The sequence below is a fragment of the Pteropus medius genome, unplaced genomic scaffold (assembly GCF_902729225.1).
Source record: "Pteropus medius unplaced genomic scaffold, Ma_sr-lr_union100, whole genome shotgun sequence".
In the NCBI taxonomy this organism is placed as follows: domain Eukaryota; kingdom Metazoa; phylum Chordata; class Mammalia; order Chiroptera; family Pteropodidae; genus Pteropus; species Pteropus medius.
Window position 1 is genome coordinate 24,900,699 of NW_024349800.1, and position 16,483 is coordinate 24,917,181.

At 34.1% G+C, this 16,483-nt stretch overlaps 1 protein-coding gene and 1 pseudogene across 3 annotated transcripts in view; one reads left to right on the forward strand and one right to left on the reverse strand.

The window, feature by feature from the left end:
• XPO1 (exportin 1) overlaps positions 1-16,483 on the forward strand; it is a 35,806-nt gene continuing 19,323 nt past the window's right edge. The window contains exons 1-4 of one of the 3 annotated variants that reach the window (XM_039887047.1): positions 1-71; positions 3,370-3,501; positions 8,118-8,219; positions 11,730-11,802. In XM_039887047.1, the coding sequence (XP_039742981.1) occupies positions 3,376-3,501; positions 8,118-8,219; positions 11,730-11,802 (301 nt within the window). In that variant the 5' untranslated portion in view covers positions 1-71; positions 3,370-3,375. Of the gene's footprint in view, positions 72-505; positions 903-3,369; positions 3,502-8,117; positions 8,220-9,160; positions 9,206-11,729; positions 11,803-16,483 lie in introns of those variants that run through there. The other 2 variants (XM_039887048.1, XM_039887049.1) reach the window with 2 other exon arrangements.
• Positions 4,750-4,868, reverse strand: LOC120622339 (uncharacterized; annotated as a pseudogene).

Consider the following 16,483-nt stretch of genomic DNA (forward strand, 5'->3'; position numbering starts at 1 on the left):
TCCCCTCTCCCCACCTTCCCTCGCCCTAATCCCCCGACAAGGAAGGAAGAAGCAGTTGGTTCAATCTCTGGGTAAGTCGACTGTGTTTTCGGGGCCGGGGGTCGGGCGGCGGCGCGGTCGGGCGGGAGGAGGCCGGCGTGGGGCGCGGCGGCGGTCGCGGGAGGAGAGCCTGGGAGGCGGTGGCGGGCCCACAGCGGAGCCTGCGATTGAATGGAGCCGCTTCTGCCACTGGGGGATGGAGGCGGGGAGGTGGCCGCTGGAGGGGAGCGCTTGCTGGGTCATTCGCGTGTGCGGGTGGCGGCGGAGGAAGACAAGGAGCGTGATAGTGAAGCAGGGCCCCGGGGCGGGGGGTGGAAGGGCTTCCCCAGCCCAAGGGACTGGAGAGAAGTTGGGGTGATTTCAGGAACATCTCTGTAAATTATTAGGAGTGGAAGTTTCCAGAAATATTTAGTGCAGCAGCATTGAAACGTCCGCCTGCATCACGTGGCCGCTCAGTGGAGAGCTTGGGATCGGGAGAGGGAGGGGCTGCCGAGTCCCTGCTCTTCCTGCAAGAAAACTCAAACATCTTTCTGGATTTTAGCAGAGTAGGGTTAGAAGTAGGAAAGGCTAGTTGATTTTTTAGAGCTCTGCAAATGAGGTTCTGTGCCGTAGTTTGTTTTCGGGAGCTTGAGTATGTTGTGATCGAATCATTTACTGCTGGTATTGTACCGTGGATGCCCTGATTCGCCTTCATTCCGATGTCTCTTGAGTTTGGCGTGGGTGGGAGGAAGTGGTGTAGTAGAGGAAACATTAAAGATTTGTCCAGCCAGGACCTCCTCTGATCACGCAGAGGCCATGCTGCCTGGAGAATGGGGCGGTGAACTTCGGGCGCCTGGTGTTTGCCTCCTCAGAGTATGGGCGGGGTGAGTGCGTGCTCCAGTATGCTATAGTTAGAAGTGCCGCAAATCGGTTCGGGTGGGAAGCGAGGAGAGGGCGGGCTTTAGCGAGGTGTGTTTCTACTGAATGAAGCAAGCGATTGCCCACACACCTAAGTAGCAGTCTGTCTCCTTGTAACGACTTTTTTTTCCCCCTAACCTGAATAGTAGTTATCATTAAGCGTTAAGCAACGGTTATGATTTTATTGTTTTTGTATAGGAGCTGACAGTGTGTAGTTTGCTTGCCTATTAAGTTTGAAGTGGCAGTGAAGGTTGTTTGGTAGTCACTTGTAGCTCAGCACGTTCTGGATAATCCCTTGTATATGCTATCCAGTGAGTAGATTTTAGGAGTGAGTACCCAGAGGGAAACAAGCGTTTGCGTTGTCACCTCTCGCTATGGCTGTTTGCTTTGTGCCTGATTGTATATCTTAAGCGTGCACTGCTATTAGTGGAAAGAATGTTTTGGAAGCTGTTTGATTTGGGGGACTAAATGTGCTTGGCATTGACCAGAAAGCCGCCATTTCTGTACTACGTACAGTTCAAGAATAGGTAGCTCGTTTCGAACATAGCCGCTAGTTATAAGGATGGCAAACTCTTCTGTATTTAGCACAAGCTTCTATTCTAAACCTGATTTTTTGCAAGAATTTAGCTCGAATAACTTTGTGAGGGCAGTGTACTTGAAAATGTAACTTTTTATAGTTTATTTTTTGTTTTGACTAATAAATTATAGGTATAGGGAGTGGGGGGAAAGTTTGTGCAATTTTTAACCAAAAAATCGAAAACTTAATATGTAGATCTTGGTGCTTTGTGGATATTGCTTCTCAGCTCCAACTTTAAAAATTGGCACTTGAAGGGAGGAAATTTACACATTTATTTGGAATATATTTCCTCTTTTATAAGTATTTAGATCAAAGATTTTTTTGTGTATGTCAGGTATTCAGTATTAAAAACACACTTAACTGCTATAAAGGTTTTTGAAGTCTCAAAAGTTTTATTGTTAGTATTGGATCAGAAGATGGGGGTAAAAATTCTTAAATTCTTAATTTCTCGGTTTTTACACTGTGTACCTTAAACTGGTTCATCTTTTTGACTTCTAATTTGTCATAACTGACATTATTAAATAAAACATTTGGTTTAAAATAGAAATTGCTGCCGTTATTAAGAACATTCTTAAATTGCTATAAAATACCCAAAAAATCCTATCATTCTAGTTTTCCCAAACATAGTATAATCAAATTAGCCTCCTATTTCCCGATCTTGGAAGGCTTTTAAAAAGGAGACTTGGAGATGACCATCCAACTTTGTTGGGTCTAAATACAGTAAATCATCCGTTCTTAACAGGTTTCATGCATGGCTTTCAGAGTGTCCTGAATCTTCTGTAATTGTATACAAAATTATGAGTTTTTTTAAATGTGGCAAGAGCTATCCTGTTGTTTGATTGTGAGGCTTCTTTACTCCAGAAGGGTTAAGGAGTACTGATTTAGCCAGTTAGACTTGAGTGGCACTGACTTTGAAGAATAAGCAAAGGAAATTTTTTTATACTGGGCAACAAAAATGTGAATGTGTGCCAGCATCTTGGAGTGGGATCCTCTTAAGGAAAACATTGCATAGGAACCAGTCAATTTTAGCCAGTACATTGAGGTGAAAAACTCACTTTTCTGTTGTGATAAAATTTGTTTTTATTTGGAAAATAGTTGGCAAACTTTTACACTTATCTTGCCAATGGATACCTGGAAATTTTTTTTAAAAATCTTGTTTGATGTATTACCATAGCTTTCTTCTAGACTATATATATTCAGGGAATTTGTACACATAATTTTAATCCCCAAATTCATTTGAAAGTTGAAAGGAACAAATACAGATGGTTTAATTGAGTGTAGAAACTTAAGTTTTGTAGAGATTAAGGATACCAGATTTAAGACTTCCTGCTAATCATATGTACACAGCAAAACTTGTATACCACATTTAAATTTTAGCATCTTCCTAACTTTTCAGCATTTAAAAAATTAAGGTAACATTAAATGAGGGGAAGTGAGTTTTTACTGAAATAGAAGATTCTACTTATGAAGGGGGAAGATATGCCCATTTGAACTTCATTTGTACTTAAAATTTTGAGATCGAGACTTTGAACTATATCAGTTTTTAGAGCCATAAATATTTAATAATAGATTCACTTTAAAGAACAGGTTAGGGTAACTTTATATAAATGTTAGTAAAAAGAATAGTTTGATTTTTCTGGGGCCTAGAAAAGTTGGACCCTAATAACTAAGATAGTTATGGAGTAGCTCAGTACCTTCAGCTTATATTTGCTTTTACTATTTCAGTGTTTAGTTAAAGTCTTTAAATTACTCGTGAAAATATTTGTGTGAACAGGTTGAAATAAAGTTAGGAGTAGAAAGTAATTGATGATATGAAACTTCATAAGCACCTTAAATTTTTTTTTCTGTATTTTCAGTAATCTATGCCAGCAATTATGACAATGTTAGCAGACCATGCAGCTCGCCAGCTGCTCGATTTCAGCCAAAAACTGGATATCAACCTTTTAGACAATGTAGTGAATTGCTTATACCATGGAGAAGGAGCCCAGGTAAAGTAGCTGTTTTTTTCAGTACTATAACATCGCACTGTAATGAAGTTGTTGGGTTATGAGTATAATTTTAAATTTTCACCTTTCTAAAAAGTATTCCTTAGTTTATATTGCAATTATTAACTAATGAGAAATGATCTGGAGAAAGAAACTGCATTATATTTTGACCTGGTTAGAGTGGGATATTTCGGAATATTCTTATACTTGTTCTGTTCTTAAGAAACCTTTACCCCATTTAATAAAAGAGCCCGACGTATTGTTTTGTAGATATTAAAAGTTATATGTACAATATATATGATATATGATATAATATGTATATAGTTAACATTTGGAGTTAATATGATTCGTCTATCTTTGAAACATTTAAACTACAGAAGTACTTCACAGATATATGTATTAAAAATTAACAATATCTTCACATTATATGAATTTTAGCACTTTTAAAAGTGATATTAATGTAGAGAATTATCTTACACATAATCCATGTTTCATTGTTAAGTTTTGGTTTTTTTGGTTTTTATTTTGTTTTAACACCCAATGGAAAGAGATGATACAGGAATGTTTTGTAAATTTTTAAAATGTGAGTTACAAGAAACTGGGAAACCTTGACTCTTTACTCTGTGGAGTTAATCACGTGGAGTGTTAAATGAGTAAAAGTTTCTTTTCTATTGGATGAAAACTTAATAAAGAAATTTTCAAGGAAAAAGGACCATGAAAGTTGTATGAGTGGGAAAAAATTACTCTAGTAATTTTGTAAGCTTGTTAGCCCAGTTTTATACTCCTAGTGGCTGTTGATCAGTGTTCTTGTCTCCAAAAGCATTCTTGAAAGTTACTCCATCTTTATTTATTGCGTATATCATGTAGTTGCTTCCTTGTGCTGTGCTTTCAACATGGAGTTTTAAGCTTCATTTCATTCTAACATGAATGTATGGAAAGCAGCTGCTTTTAGAAGAAAGTATGGAAGTAAGATTGAAATGCATGAAGTAACGTTGGGTGCATCCTCAGATATATTAGAAGCACAAATCTGTAGCCATTAGGAGAATGGGTATTTGTCTCACATCATTCAATTACTACTGCTGTTTAATCTTTGTCCTCGTTTAACCTGGTTCACAGCATTTATAAGTATTATTTATTTATATATATGTATACACACACACACACACACACACACATATATTTTTAGGCGAGGCAACCCTTAGATTGCAAGGACCTCGTCAGTTTACAATCCCTTATTTTTTTAATTTTTTAGGCCCACAGCACCTGGTCTTCCTAGGTGGTCTCTCATCCAAGTACTAACCAGGCCCGACTCTGCTTAGCTTCCGAGATCAGACAGTATCGGGCTTGTTCAGAGTGGCATGGCCATAGACTCTAAGTACTATGAACAAATGAAGAGACCAGTGTTCTAAGCTTATGACTGAGAAATTGCAGTAATTTTTAACATGAAAAGTAAATTGTAATGCTACTCTTAGAATGTTTATCAGTATCGAGATTTAATAATTTGTTTAAAATTTTACTTTTTGCCAAAAAGTAGATTTAGAAAAGTATTTATAAATTCTGTCTGTTTATAAAGGCAGAATTAACCTTTCCAAAAGAATGCGATGTCTAGGTGTCCCGTTAGACAAATCAACTGCATAAAGATAATCAGTAAACTGGTATTATAGGTAAGGAAACAGGCTTAGAGCTTAAAGTCAGTTAAGACCCTCTTTTTCTAAAGCGTCATGTCTCTAAATTTCTAGTTCAGTCTGTTTTTCATAATCACCTCTTTGAGAGGGGGTCTTACTTTGAATAAAAAGTAGAAAGCTTAGTGGAAAACGTGCTTTTAGTGTTAGATGTCTTAATTTTATTTCAGTAAGTTTTCTGGTCAGAGTGTCTCATCTAAAAAAGTGTCACCAGCCTTGCAAAAAGATTGGTGGATTAGTGATAAGGTTTGTAAAGCACATGTTATGGTGCCCAGTACTTAGAAGGAATTCTGTTGAAAGAGTACTTTTGGAAGTATGAAGATTTAGCATGTGATGTAAACTTATTTTTTAAAAACATGGTTTGTTTTTTTACTGGCCTCATAAAATATATGCAAGAAATGGCAACTAGAAATTATACTAACAAAACTTTTTAAATCAGTTGTAAATAGCCTAACTTTTTAAAAAGGAATATGTAATTTAGGGGACAAAATTATTAGATGGATGGCCTTTTCATCTATAGACAGAACTTTTACCTAGATGGGGAATGTAGTAGGATATTTAGCACTCTAACATTTGGATTGTCTGCTGTTAACAAGCATTTTTCTATTCGTAGCCAAGTAGGCATCCAGGGAAAAAAGATATGGAAGAGTTAGGTGTTTTCTCTAATGTGTTAAGTATCTTGAACTCTTAATCTATTGCTTAGCAACTAGAATACTTTCACCATTCAGTTGGTAACAGGGAGATGCCAGATTTTCTCCCTCTTTAGTTTCCTTTTGTGTCTTTTTTTAACCTCTCCTGGAGTTTTAAGTTAATAAAAAAATATTATGTAAGGATAGTGGGATTGGGGCAAAATAAAGACACTGGGATGCAAATGCCAGAAGTAATGTTAGAGAGTAAAATTACGAATACAAAGACAACTGAAAGGAGAGAACATAACGTGACAGATTGAAGTGAATGATGATAATGTGGGAAGTATTCACTTAAGTGTGGAATGCTCATCTCTTGAAAGATCTGAGAGTAGTATCTTGACCAGATAACTTTTACTAGGCATGGATTTTTTTATATACCCTATATCCCCTTGCTAGTTGTTACTATTTCATGAGCAAGTCTGTTGAGTTAGAAATGAATATCTAATTAGATATTCTCAAGGAGAGAATCAAAACATTGTTAAAATGTGCTTTGGCCCTAGATAACTCACGTCACTATTCTTTTTGCCTTTTGTCAGTTATTATATAACTCAGTTATAGCCCCTTAAGCTATTAGTCCCTTAATGAAATGGAATTAAAAATAAAGAAGTGTGTGTGTTTATAAAATTGTATTTTACAACCTTACACTCTAGCTTTAACCCCAGACCCACAGCTGAAACCCAGGCAGCTGATTTTTATTTTATATTCAGTGATGCTTCTGGTGTTAGGGTACAGAAACACTACCTAACTTAGTGGGTATGTATTTCTCAAATGTTTTCTTTAAAACACTAAGCAGTATATGTTGCTGGTTTAATTAATGGGAAAAATCATGAATGTGATATTATAACTGCTACTTGAGAAAAAGAATTCTTAACATCAAAGCCAAAATAGGAATATGATTTTTTTCCCTATGATCTGGAATAAAAACCAAGTTAGAGATAGTGGTGTCTGTGTCAGATGGTTGAAAGAAGAATGATTCTCTTCCCTCTTTGATTTTTCTTTATTTATATCCATAGACTAATGTACTTGATCAAGGATTTAATTCTAACGGAAGAGTCATTGACAAATTTTAAAAAACCAAACTTTTGACTTACAACATGATAGAAAAAGATAATTAGGGAGAAACTAGTTGGGCAACAAAACAGCTATATAAGGGCAAAAAAGATTAAGCTGTCGCTTCTTGAAAAAATAACAGTAAAATTAAGTCTTTGGTAAAATGTGTTCATATCATATGAAAAACTAATGGTTTAAAAAAGCTAGATAAGTAATGTCAAGATGGCTAGCTCTTTAAAACTGCCCATTTTCAGTCATACCTCAGTAAAGCTAAGGGGGATAAAACTCAAATGGAAAGAGCACATTGCAGAAGGATTTCTATATAGTATACTATTTACATAAAATTTAGTAATTACACAACTATTTATGAAATCTATATGCATGGCTCTGAAAATAAAGACAAGACCAAATTCATAAAAGTGATTATCTCCAAAGAAGGAACAAGAGAAAGAAATGGCACTGGAAAAAGTTATAAAAGATGACTTCCATAAGTTTTAAATCTTAAAAAGAAAAAGACTCAAGTACAACAAAATGCTCACATTAACATTCGTTAATTCTATATGTTGGCTACATAAGTTTAATATTTCTGTGTTTACATTTAAAAAGAAACAATTTTCAAAATAAGCTAGGATTTAATACAGGAAATCAGAGGACATTCCAAGAATGGGGAAAAAGGTATGTTTATAATTTAAGAGACCATTTAAAAAAGGTCTAAGACTCTAAATCTTCTGTATGCTGTATGTATCTATAGGTATTTGAGTCTTATTTATGTCGTTTATATTTGTCTTCCCTTGAGATAACGTTTTTTTATAAAGTTTGTTATAGATACTTTGGTGACTCTTACAAAGCAAAGTTTACCTAATCTAAGTAGATGAATTTTTCTCTTGGTTTTGGTTGATTATTAAGTGCTGAGAACTCATGTCAAAGTAGATCTTTGTTAGCATTGGTTGTTTCAGTTCAGTTTTGAGAATACCAAATAAAGCAGATTACCAAAAAAAGTTATTTCGTTTCAAGGAAATATTCCCATTTTTATTCGAAGTATAAGAGTAATAACAGTTTTATTTCTATAAAGACTTTCTGGAGTATTTCTGAATGTTATTAGAATCACTGTCCTGTTAGGATTTGTGTCTTGCTCGATATCATTTTAATGATTCAGAAGAACAAGTGAGCTTAAAATTCTTCTTGTATAACATTTTAGCAAAGAATGGCTCAAGAAGTACTGACACATTTAAAGGAGCATCCTGATGCATGGACAAGAGTTGACACGATTTTGGAATTTTCACAGAATATGAACACGAAAGTAAGCAAGTGGTGGTTTTAAAATCCATTATTTCTTCCTTTCTTCCAGTCATAAACTTTGAGGAAGGTATCTCATTTTTAGTATTAACATTTGTTATCTCAAATCACTTAATATTGTTAACTTATTTCAAAATTTAGTCTTAAACAGAATTAATTCTTGCAAATAGTCCTAAAAATTATGAATGAAGTTTATAATCAGGACTAGTATGCAAGGTGGCTTTTTTTTTTTTTTTTGTCTTTTTGTTTGTTTTTTTTTTTTTTTTTTTGTCTTTTTTTTGGTTTGTTTCTTAGAGTATGTATACAGATCTAAGTAGCATAAATTCTGAATGTTATTCAGATATGAAAAATAACATCAGAGAAATTATTTGGGGCAGGTAATCAATATAATACAGGTTAGGCACCTCCAACACCAAGTTAGTTGTATGGGCAGTGTAAAACCCTACTACTCTGTGGTACCAATGCTTTTAATGGGACAGCACTCAGTTTTTATTTGCAATTGAAAATGTTATAATTTGGGTCCTTTTTTTCTTAAGTTTGAACAGAAGGGTTGATCAAAATGTGTTTTGACTGTTTTAGGCTTGATGATTCACACTTCTCTTTAAACTGCCTTAAAAGTAATAAAATAACATGCATGGCATTCTGTTTAATACACATAAGATTTCCACTTAACTATACATTGTGTTAAAACAGAAAATGGCCATGTTCACATCTGTTTCTTAAATCAGACTGTGTTAATTAACAGTTTAAAAATATTAATTAGTTTTGACATCTTGTAAATTTTAGTGCAAAAATACAGTCCAGAACTTCCTCAAAGTGCTAACCTTAAGTAACATAACAGTGTTTGCCTGTTTGCTTGCCTGGTAAATTTTGCTTTTTATACTGACAGACATTACTAATGTTTAAGTTGATTTATCAACAGTATTTTTAAAAACTCAAATTTGTCTTGTGAAAAATGAGATGATTAGAGGAACAGAAAGAAAGCAACAGGTAAAGAATTCTTCAATTTACATAAATTACCAATGATTTGGTGCTAAATTTATGCACTATGACATTTGGCTTTTATGCAATCATTTTTTTTTCTTTAAAGATGTTAACACTACCTGATATTAATCATAATGTTCCATTATGTTGATTGCTTGTAATAGGAAGAAAAGGGGTGTCTTCCTGTGCAACTGACACAGCTAGGCTTTGACGGCAGGCCTCCACAAGGTCTACCCTTTTGATTCCCTTTAACTGAATTCTGTTCATCAATTGTTTTTGTTTCATGGGCGGTGGGAGGGGAAAGGGGAATTCAATGCATAAAATGAGTATTTCTAAGGGCTCAGTAGAAATTTCTACCATAGGGATCATTTCATGCATTTATTTTTTCATTTAGTCTTTGCTGTTATCTGTCCCTCATCTTCATAACTCAGCAGTGGATTTCTCAAGTCCTGAAATGTAAAGCAGAAATGTAATTATTTAGAATACTGTTTGCATTATTTATGGCTATTTCCAAAGTAGTCATTGATCATTGGCCTTCACCTTTGGCTGTCACTTCAGATTTTTTAATCAAAATACCCATTTTCAAAGAAACGTGAATTCTTTTCATGTGTAGAGTCTTTACTGTGTAGGAGAGATTGGGTTTTAGGGTATTATGGTGGTGATCTATGTATTCCTTTGACCTAACTTGTAAAAGCTTTTATTGGGCTTCTTGCCTTAGCCCCCTTGGCAGAAAGATGAAAATATGAATTGTCCCTTCTGCAAGCGTTTGCTACCGTTTTACAGTTGAAAAAAAGACCAGAGGTTAGTAAGTAGGTAATATAGGTAACAAAGTGTCAAACATGAATAAGTAAATAAATATAAGAGTAAAGGAAGGGGGGATTATCCTTCAATTAAAAAGTATAAGCTGAAAAACATTTTCCAATTACTACTTACTGGTATATTTAATGTGTGCTTGTTTTATAATGTTTTTAGAGTCTTTTTAATTAGTCGAGAATTAGCAAGAGGATGTGTAGTTCAAAGTACATTGTTTTGATTTGCTAAATAAAACTTTTGACAATCTGATTTTATGTGTATGAAATTAAAGTTTTTAAGGTAGTATTTTTTTTTAAGTTAATGTAGAATTTCAGTCCATCAGAAACTTCCATTTTTGCTTTTATTTGCATTTTTCTGAAACCTAGAGCTATAGAGAGGTATAAACAGGATAGAAAACTTCACTATTTACTGCTGATTATGAAACCCTTTAATGACATCAAATTTGTATTTTCAGAATTTGCTTTGGCCTTGTTTTATTTTGGAAGTCTTTTAAAGGAATGTTCTGCAAATGTAGGATTTGAGTTGAAATGGCAAAATTTTCCTGAAAGTATGAAATGTTAAAATGAAAGAAAACAGCAAAAACACTTACTGTTTGAGCACAATGTAGTTTGGGACAGTCTATATTGTGCTTTGGATAAAATGAGCATTCACATGATCCCTTTGGTTGAAATACTAATGCTCCTATTTTATTGTGTGATGACTAACCATTTTAAAGATGAACTCTTATTCTCAGCCAAAACTTGCAATCTGAGGTTATATGTCTGTATACAAGTGAGTTTACCTTTCAGGTATTGTAGCTGATTCTTCCCTAAATCAAACAGTTAAAACACACCACAACATATTTGTCCTTTTTCTTCTTCCTGTCTATCCACACTAATTGGTCATGGTAATAATTTTGAGTTTTAATTCTTATAGCATTATATATATTGTTATAAACATTGTTGATTATTTAGAGTGGGTAGTTAGCAGGAGGGACAAAATGGCTTGAAAGTGGTATCTGTATTTATTAACTTTCTTACTTTTTTAGTTACGACTTTTATATTAGGAAGGAATACCTGAAAGGTAGATACAGATTGCAACATGCATTTGTGTATTATTTTGACTGTGCACAAAAGTTTATCTTTAAATTAGTAGAAATAGCAACTGTAAGGGTGGGGTGAAATTTTAAAATTAAACCCATGGGCTGTCTTGCTGCTCCTTAAGTAACACACCAGTGATGTTTGTAAACACTTTATAGAAAGTATCTGTGACCATACTTTAATGCTTGGCTGAGAGCTTACAACTCCTAGAGGATGGTAGGAAGCTTGAGAGCATCCAAGCTGCTAAATTCTTAGGAGCCTGGTTGTGTTAAAGTACGTGAGCCTTTATGACTATGAGCAGTCATTTATGCTGTGAATTCATATCTGGCTGCTGCTTTTCCTTCTACAGATAAGCCCATTTGGCTGCTAAAGGGCTTTTTATTTGGTTTTTCTTCCTGGTGTGAGCATGTATAAACAGCAGGACATTAAATAGAGTAGTAAACAATAAAATGAGGAAAATGCATGAAAACTCAGTATATGGGTGAATAGATCCTTGTTTAATATATGTAATTAAACTTGGTAGCATAATGTTTTTGAAACTTTAGATGTAAATGTGTGAATGTCTGTCCATTTGTGAATCCTGAAAGTTGCCAGTCTTACAGCAGTATATTCACATGCTTCTATTCTCCAATTTTCAGTATTATGGACTACAAATTTTGGAAAATGTGATAAAAACAAGGTGGAAGATTCTTCCAAGGAACCAGTGTGAAGGTAGGAAAGTGTTTTAAAGAATTGTAAATTCAGAATTTCATTATTCCTGGCATTTTTATTATAGTTGAGTATTTGGGTAGTGGGTGTATTGAATCTAGTAGTTTATTACGCTCTAATGGAGATTACTGATTTCATCATGTGGCAGGGCAGGATGTTTATTAGGTTCTTTTTGGGGAAAGAGCAGACCAGACTGGTCAAAATTTTTATAGTAGGTATCGTGAAAAATATCAGCTCATAGGTAATTGTAAACCATATCTGAAGTGAATGAAATTCAAATATGTGCTCTTGAACATTGTTTTTAAGCTCACCAGACAGTAACTGACAAGTAATAAACATGTAACACATGGAATAATACACCAATTTAAAAGAGCAAAGGAAAAAAACAACAAAATTTAAAAATCACAGTCCCTTTTGAAATTCTGGGTATGCCTTATAAGAGATTGACATCTAAAATGAGGAAAGATCAGAAAATGAAGATGTGGTGATGTGGCAGGGCAGGATGTTTATTAGGTTCTTTACCCTTTGTACTATATTGGTAAATATAGTTATTTTAAAACCTGGGACAAGGTTAGTCCCTTAGAGTTCAGCTACTTACGTCTTTCACATACTACTTTTATTACCTACTTTATGTCACTTGTTTATCTCTGAAAAATATAAATAGGAGTCGGGGGTATACTGCTTTTGGTGGCGTTTTCTTCTATTCATATTTGTTCCCTTTCTTTGACTGACTATTGATCTTTAAAATGTTGTTTTTCACCTGTTTTCTCATGTTATCTTTATGGTGGGATAGTCCTGGATTTACTCAGTCTGATTTAATCTAGACATCTTTCTAGCATATTTAAAGGTGAATGAGACAAGTCTTAATGGCAACATTCGTAATGTACTGTAAACCAAAGATAAAGTACGATAGTGCAGGAGGAAATAGTGCTTTCTATTTCTTTAAATGTTTTATTTGGGGTTGAAACCATTTTAGATCATGTTCTGTGACCTTAGAAACTCATAATAAGTTTGACTGTGACACAGAAATAGATCTTTCATATGTCTTCATTGCTCTTTAGGAAACTTCAGTGCAGTCCTTATTCTTTATACTTCAGTGTGGTTTGAGCCTCAAACTACTTTGGCCTTGGCTTACCATACCAAAAAAAAGATGTTTTCTTTTTTACTTCAGTACCAGTTTACTATAGTGTAATTTAAGTTCCTCTTTTGTTACTAAACACCTAGACCTCTGCTTATTAACACATAAGGATTGTACTAGATGATCTTCTCTGACCTTTTCTAGCTTTAAAATGAAGCAGTTTAAAATTGTACTAGTTTATCAAAGTCACGGTTGTATTTGTTACTGACAGAATTAGAGGCTAAAGGTCTCCCTGAGGATTTGACATTTTTAGTTTTCTACATGAATGGGAGTGGTATAGTTTGTTTTTTTTTTATCATAAAGTCATAAGAATTCCCATATATTAACATGTGAGTATCCAATATACAGTATTCCAAGGGGTATAAGACTGTTTCCTTTTTAAGTCTGTCATCTTGTTTGAAAAAAAACTGGAGGGTGATGATTCTGCCTGACTTGAGAATTCTGTTTAATTCATGTGTTCTTATTTGGTGTTGGTGAAATAATTTCTTCGTTTCTCTGCAAACAATAGTTATTTTAAAAACGCCTATTAAAATTGCCTACTCCTTGCATTTCCCTTCAACACTAGTGTGAAGATTAGTGGGGCGTGAACTTCCCAAAGTACCTGAAGTTACTTTGTCACCCACATATGGTTGTCATTCCATGAAGTCATTACATGGAGGAGTGTGGTGCAACTTCTAGGGTCTTTCAGAGGCTTATTGTTGGAAGAGCATGCATAATGGCTCCCAGAAAATGTTAGTGAGCCTTAGATTTAGATATGCAGCTCTAACTTTTTATGATGGATTTATTAATCTTGTTTTTAAGGTAATTGACCTCATTTGTAAAACGGAAAATAAATTCAATACTATACTAATTTTATAATTCTTTTTAACATTGTCAATCTTGGGGGCTTCTCCCAATCTTAAGATTTTGTGTTTTAGGAAATATAGTAACATTACCAAATATTAATTTTCCTTCATCCTTAAATAACTTTGGTATTGGAAATGAATCAGTATAACCCCCCAAATACTGTATACATTCTTTTTGTTTATAATTGTCATGTCTTTTAAAGCTGTCATTACCACTTGTTACTGTTTGTCCAACTTCCTTAGTATATATATTTGTTTACCTGGAGCATATATTGCTTTGTACAAAGGACTGTGAAGTACTAAAAATATATATCCTTACATCAAAGTGCTATGCGTAGAAAAATGAAATGTATGTAAAAATAATATGAGCATTAAATAGGTATGTATAACGAGTGTTGCATATGCTAAAAGAAGGGACTGATGGTCAGGTTGGGCCCTTTAGAAAAGCTCATTCATACAAATTGCAACGCTTGTTGTATTTTAAAGGAAACAAGTTTGGCTGCACAAACAGCAAGCCAAAATAAGCTGCCTACATTTTTTTTTTCCAGTTTAGCACTTTTATTTGATCTCAGGTTCTTGTCCATAAGCACATGTTAATTTTCACATGTTCTTTTAGAGTAATGAAATTTTTAATTTAGGCCTCTTGTGTAAAGCACTTTGTCAGGAGAACCCCTAACAATTGTGGACTAGGTTAGATGCCTCATGTGAAGTAGACTAGTTTCCAGATGGCATATTTACTATTCACACACAAACACACATACACTAGGACTGTCATTGGTGTTGAATCTCTTATTTTGGCTGCATATCAGCTTTCATTGTCCAGGTACATCCCTTCCTTTTTAAAAATAATTTTTGTACTTGGTTTAGAAAATTTCAAACCATAAAGAAGGATGGAGGAAGATACTAAGATTCCTTTATTGCTCCTTGGTGGGGGGAGGGGAAACTATCTCTGTGAAAGTATCTCTATTTTTAAATTTAAAACAAAAGATCATGTTTTAATCTGTTAGAGCATATCTTTATAGATCATTTCATAAGATAGATATGAATTTGCTGACATTGAAAAAGGAATGGCGAATTAATGAAGTAAATAGTCCAAAGTGGTAAAGTCGTAATTGGACATTTTGGAAGTTTGGTTGCTTAAAGATAGTTGGACAATTAAAGTTTCTGAGTTGTACAGTTCCGTTACAATTTAGGGAGTTGACAGACCAAAACTAATTACCCATGAGGTTTTATATAGTGTTTCCTTTGGAATGAGGCACATGGTAAATTTATTGTATGATACTGCATTAAATTATTTCACCTCTTTGAGTCTTGACTGTCTTGCCAAGGTTATTGGAATATAAGAGATGTAATGTGCTTCTAGGCGATAAGTATAAACAAACACAGAATGTGTGTTGTCAGTTTCTTTTTGCACAAAAATATCTCCATTTCTTTCCATTTCACGAAATAACCATGTTCTAGTCTCAAGTTATCTTGAAAAAAAATTTCTGCAATAGTTCCCTAACTGGACTCTTCAATATTCACTTTTGTGTGTACCTTATACTATGGTCACCACAACAGATTTGGCGTATTTTTAAAACAGAACTAATCAGGTCACTCCCATGCTTAAAATGTCTCATACTGAAGATCACATGTTTAATATGTTTGTTACCTTGAAGCAATGCTGGCTTTTAAATTTTTTCATTTATTTATTTTTAAGTTTTATTGAGGTATATTTGACATACATAATAAACTACATATGTTAAAGGGTACAATTTAATAAGCTTTGACTTAGGCATACGCCTGTGAAATTACCACTATAATCAGAAACTTCACTTTTATGATTACCTTCTCCCTCTCTCACCCCTCAATCTGCTTTCTGTCACTCAGTTTAGCTAAGAGTAGACTGGCTGAATCATATGGTAGCTGTATGTTTAACTGCCCATCCAACTGTTTTGTTTTCCAAAATAGTTGTATTATTTCACGCTCTCATTAGCAGTATATGAATATGCTTCACATCTTCACTGATGCTCAGTATGGTCATTGTTTATAATTCTGAGCATTATAGTCTGTACAATGGCTTCTCATGGGTTTAATTTGCATTTTTTTTAATGACTAATGCTGTTGAACATTCTTTCACATTGTTGATATTATTACTCCCTAATGAACAGAGATGGTGGTTGTTTCCTTTGTTCATAATTATGAAAAGAAAAATTTAAGTTTTAGGGCTCTTAAGCTTGTGTCTAAAGTAAATTATTAAGAAATTCCTTCTCCTTCTCACCCTGAATGCAATATATGTATTTTCAGTCTCATCTCATATCTGACAGGTGTTGCTACTTGTAAATTTTTGCCAGTTTTACAGCATGATGGGTTAATAAAAGGAAGATCACTAATATTAATTATATATTTTATATCTTAAAAAACAAGGCAGTTTTCAGAATGTTCTGGTTCAGTATCATATTTGACAGAAAGTAATTTCCTACCACTCTGGTTAAGGTAACATTTCGGTCTCTGCAAAGTTTCCCAATTGTATTGGTTTTTCCCTAAGAGGTTATTACTTGAGACTTAACAATACCTAATACTTAGCTTGCATGCACATAGCCGTAGGAAATAGAAATCACTTACAGGCAGACTTTATTCAAAGAGGGTGGATTTTAATAAAATTGATATTTTTGTTATGAGGAAAATTATTAATTTTTTCATAAAATTGTGATAAAATGTA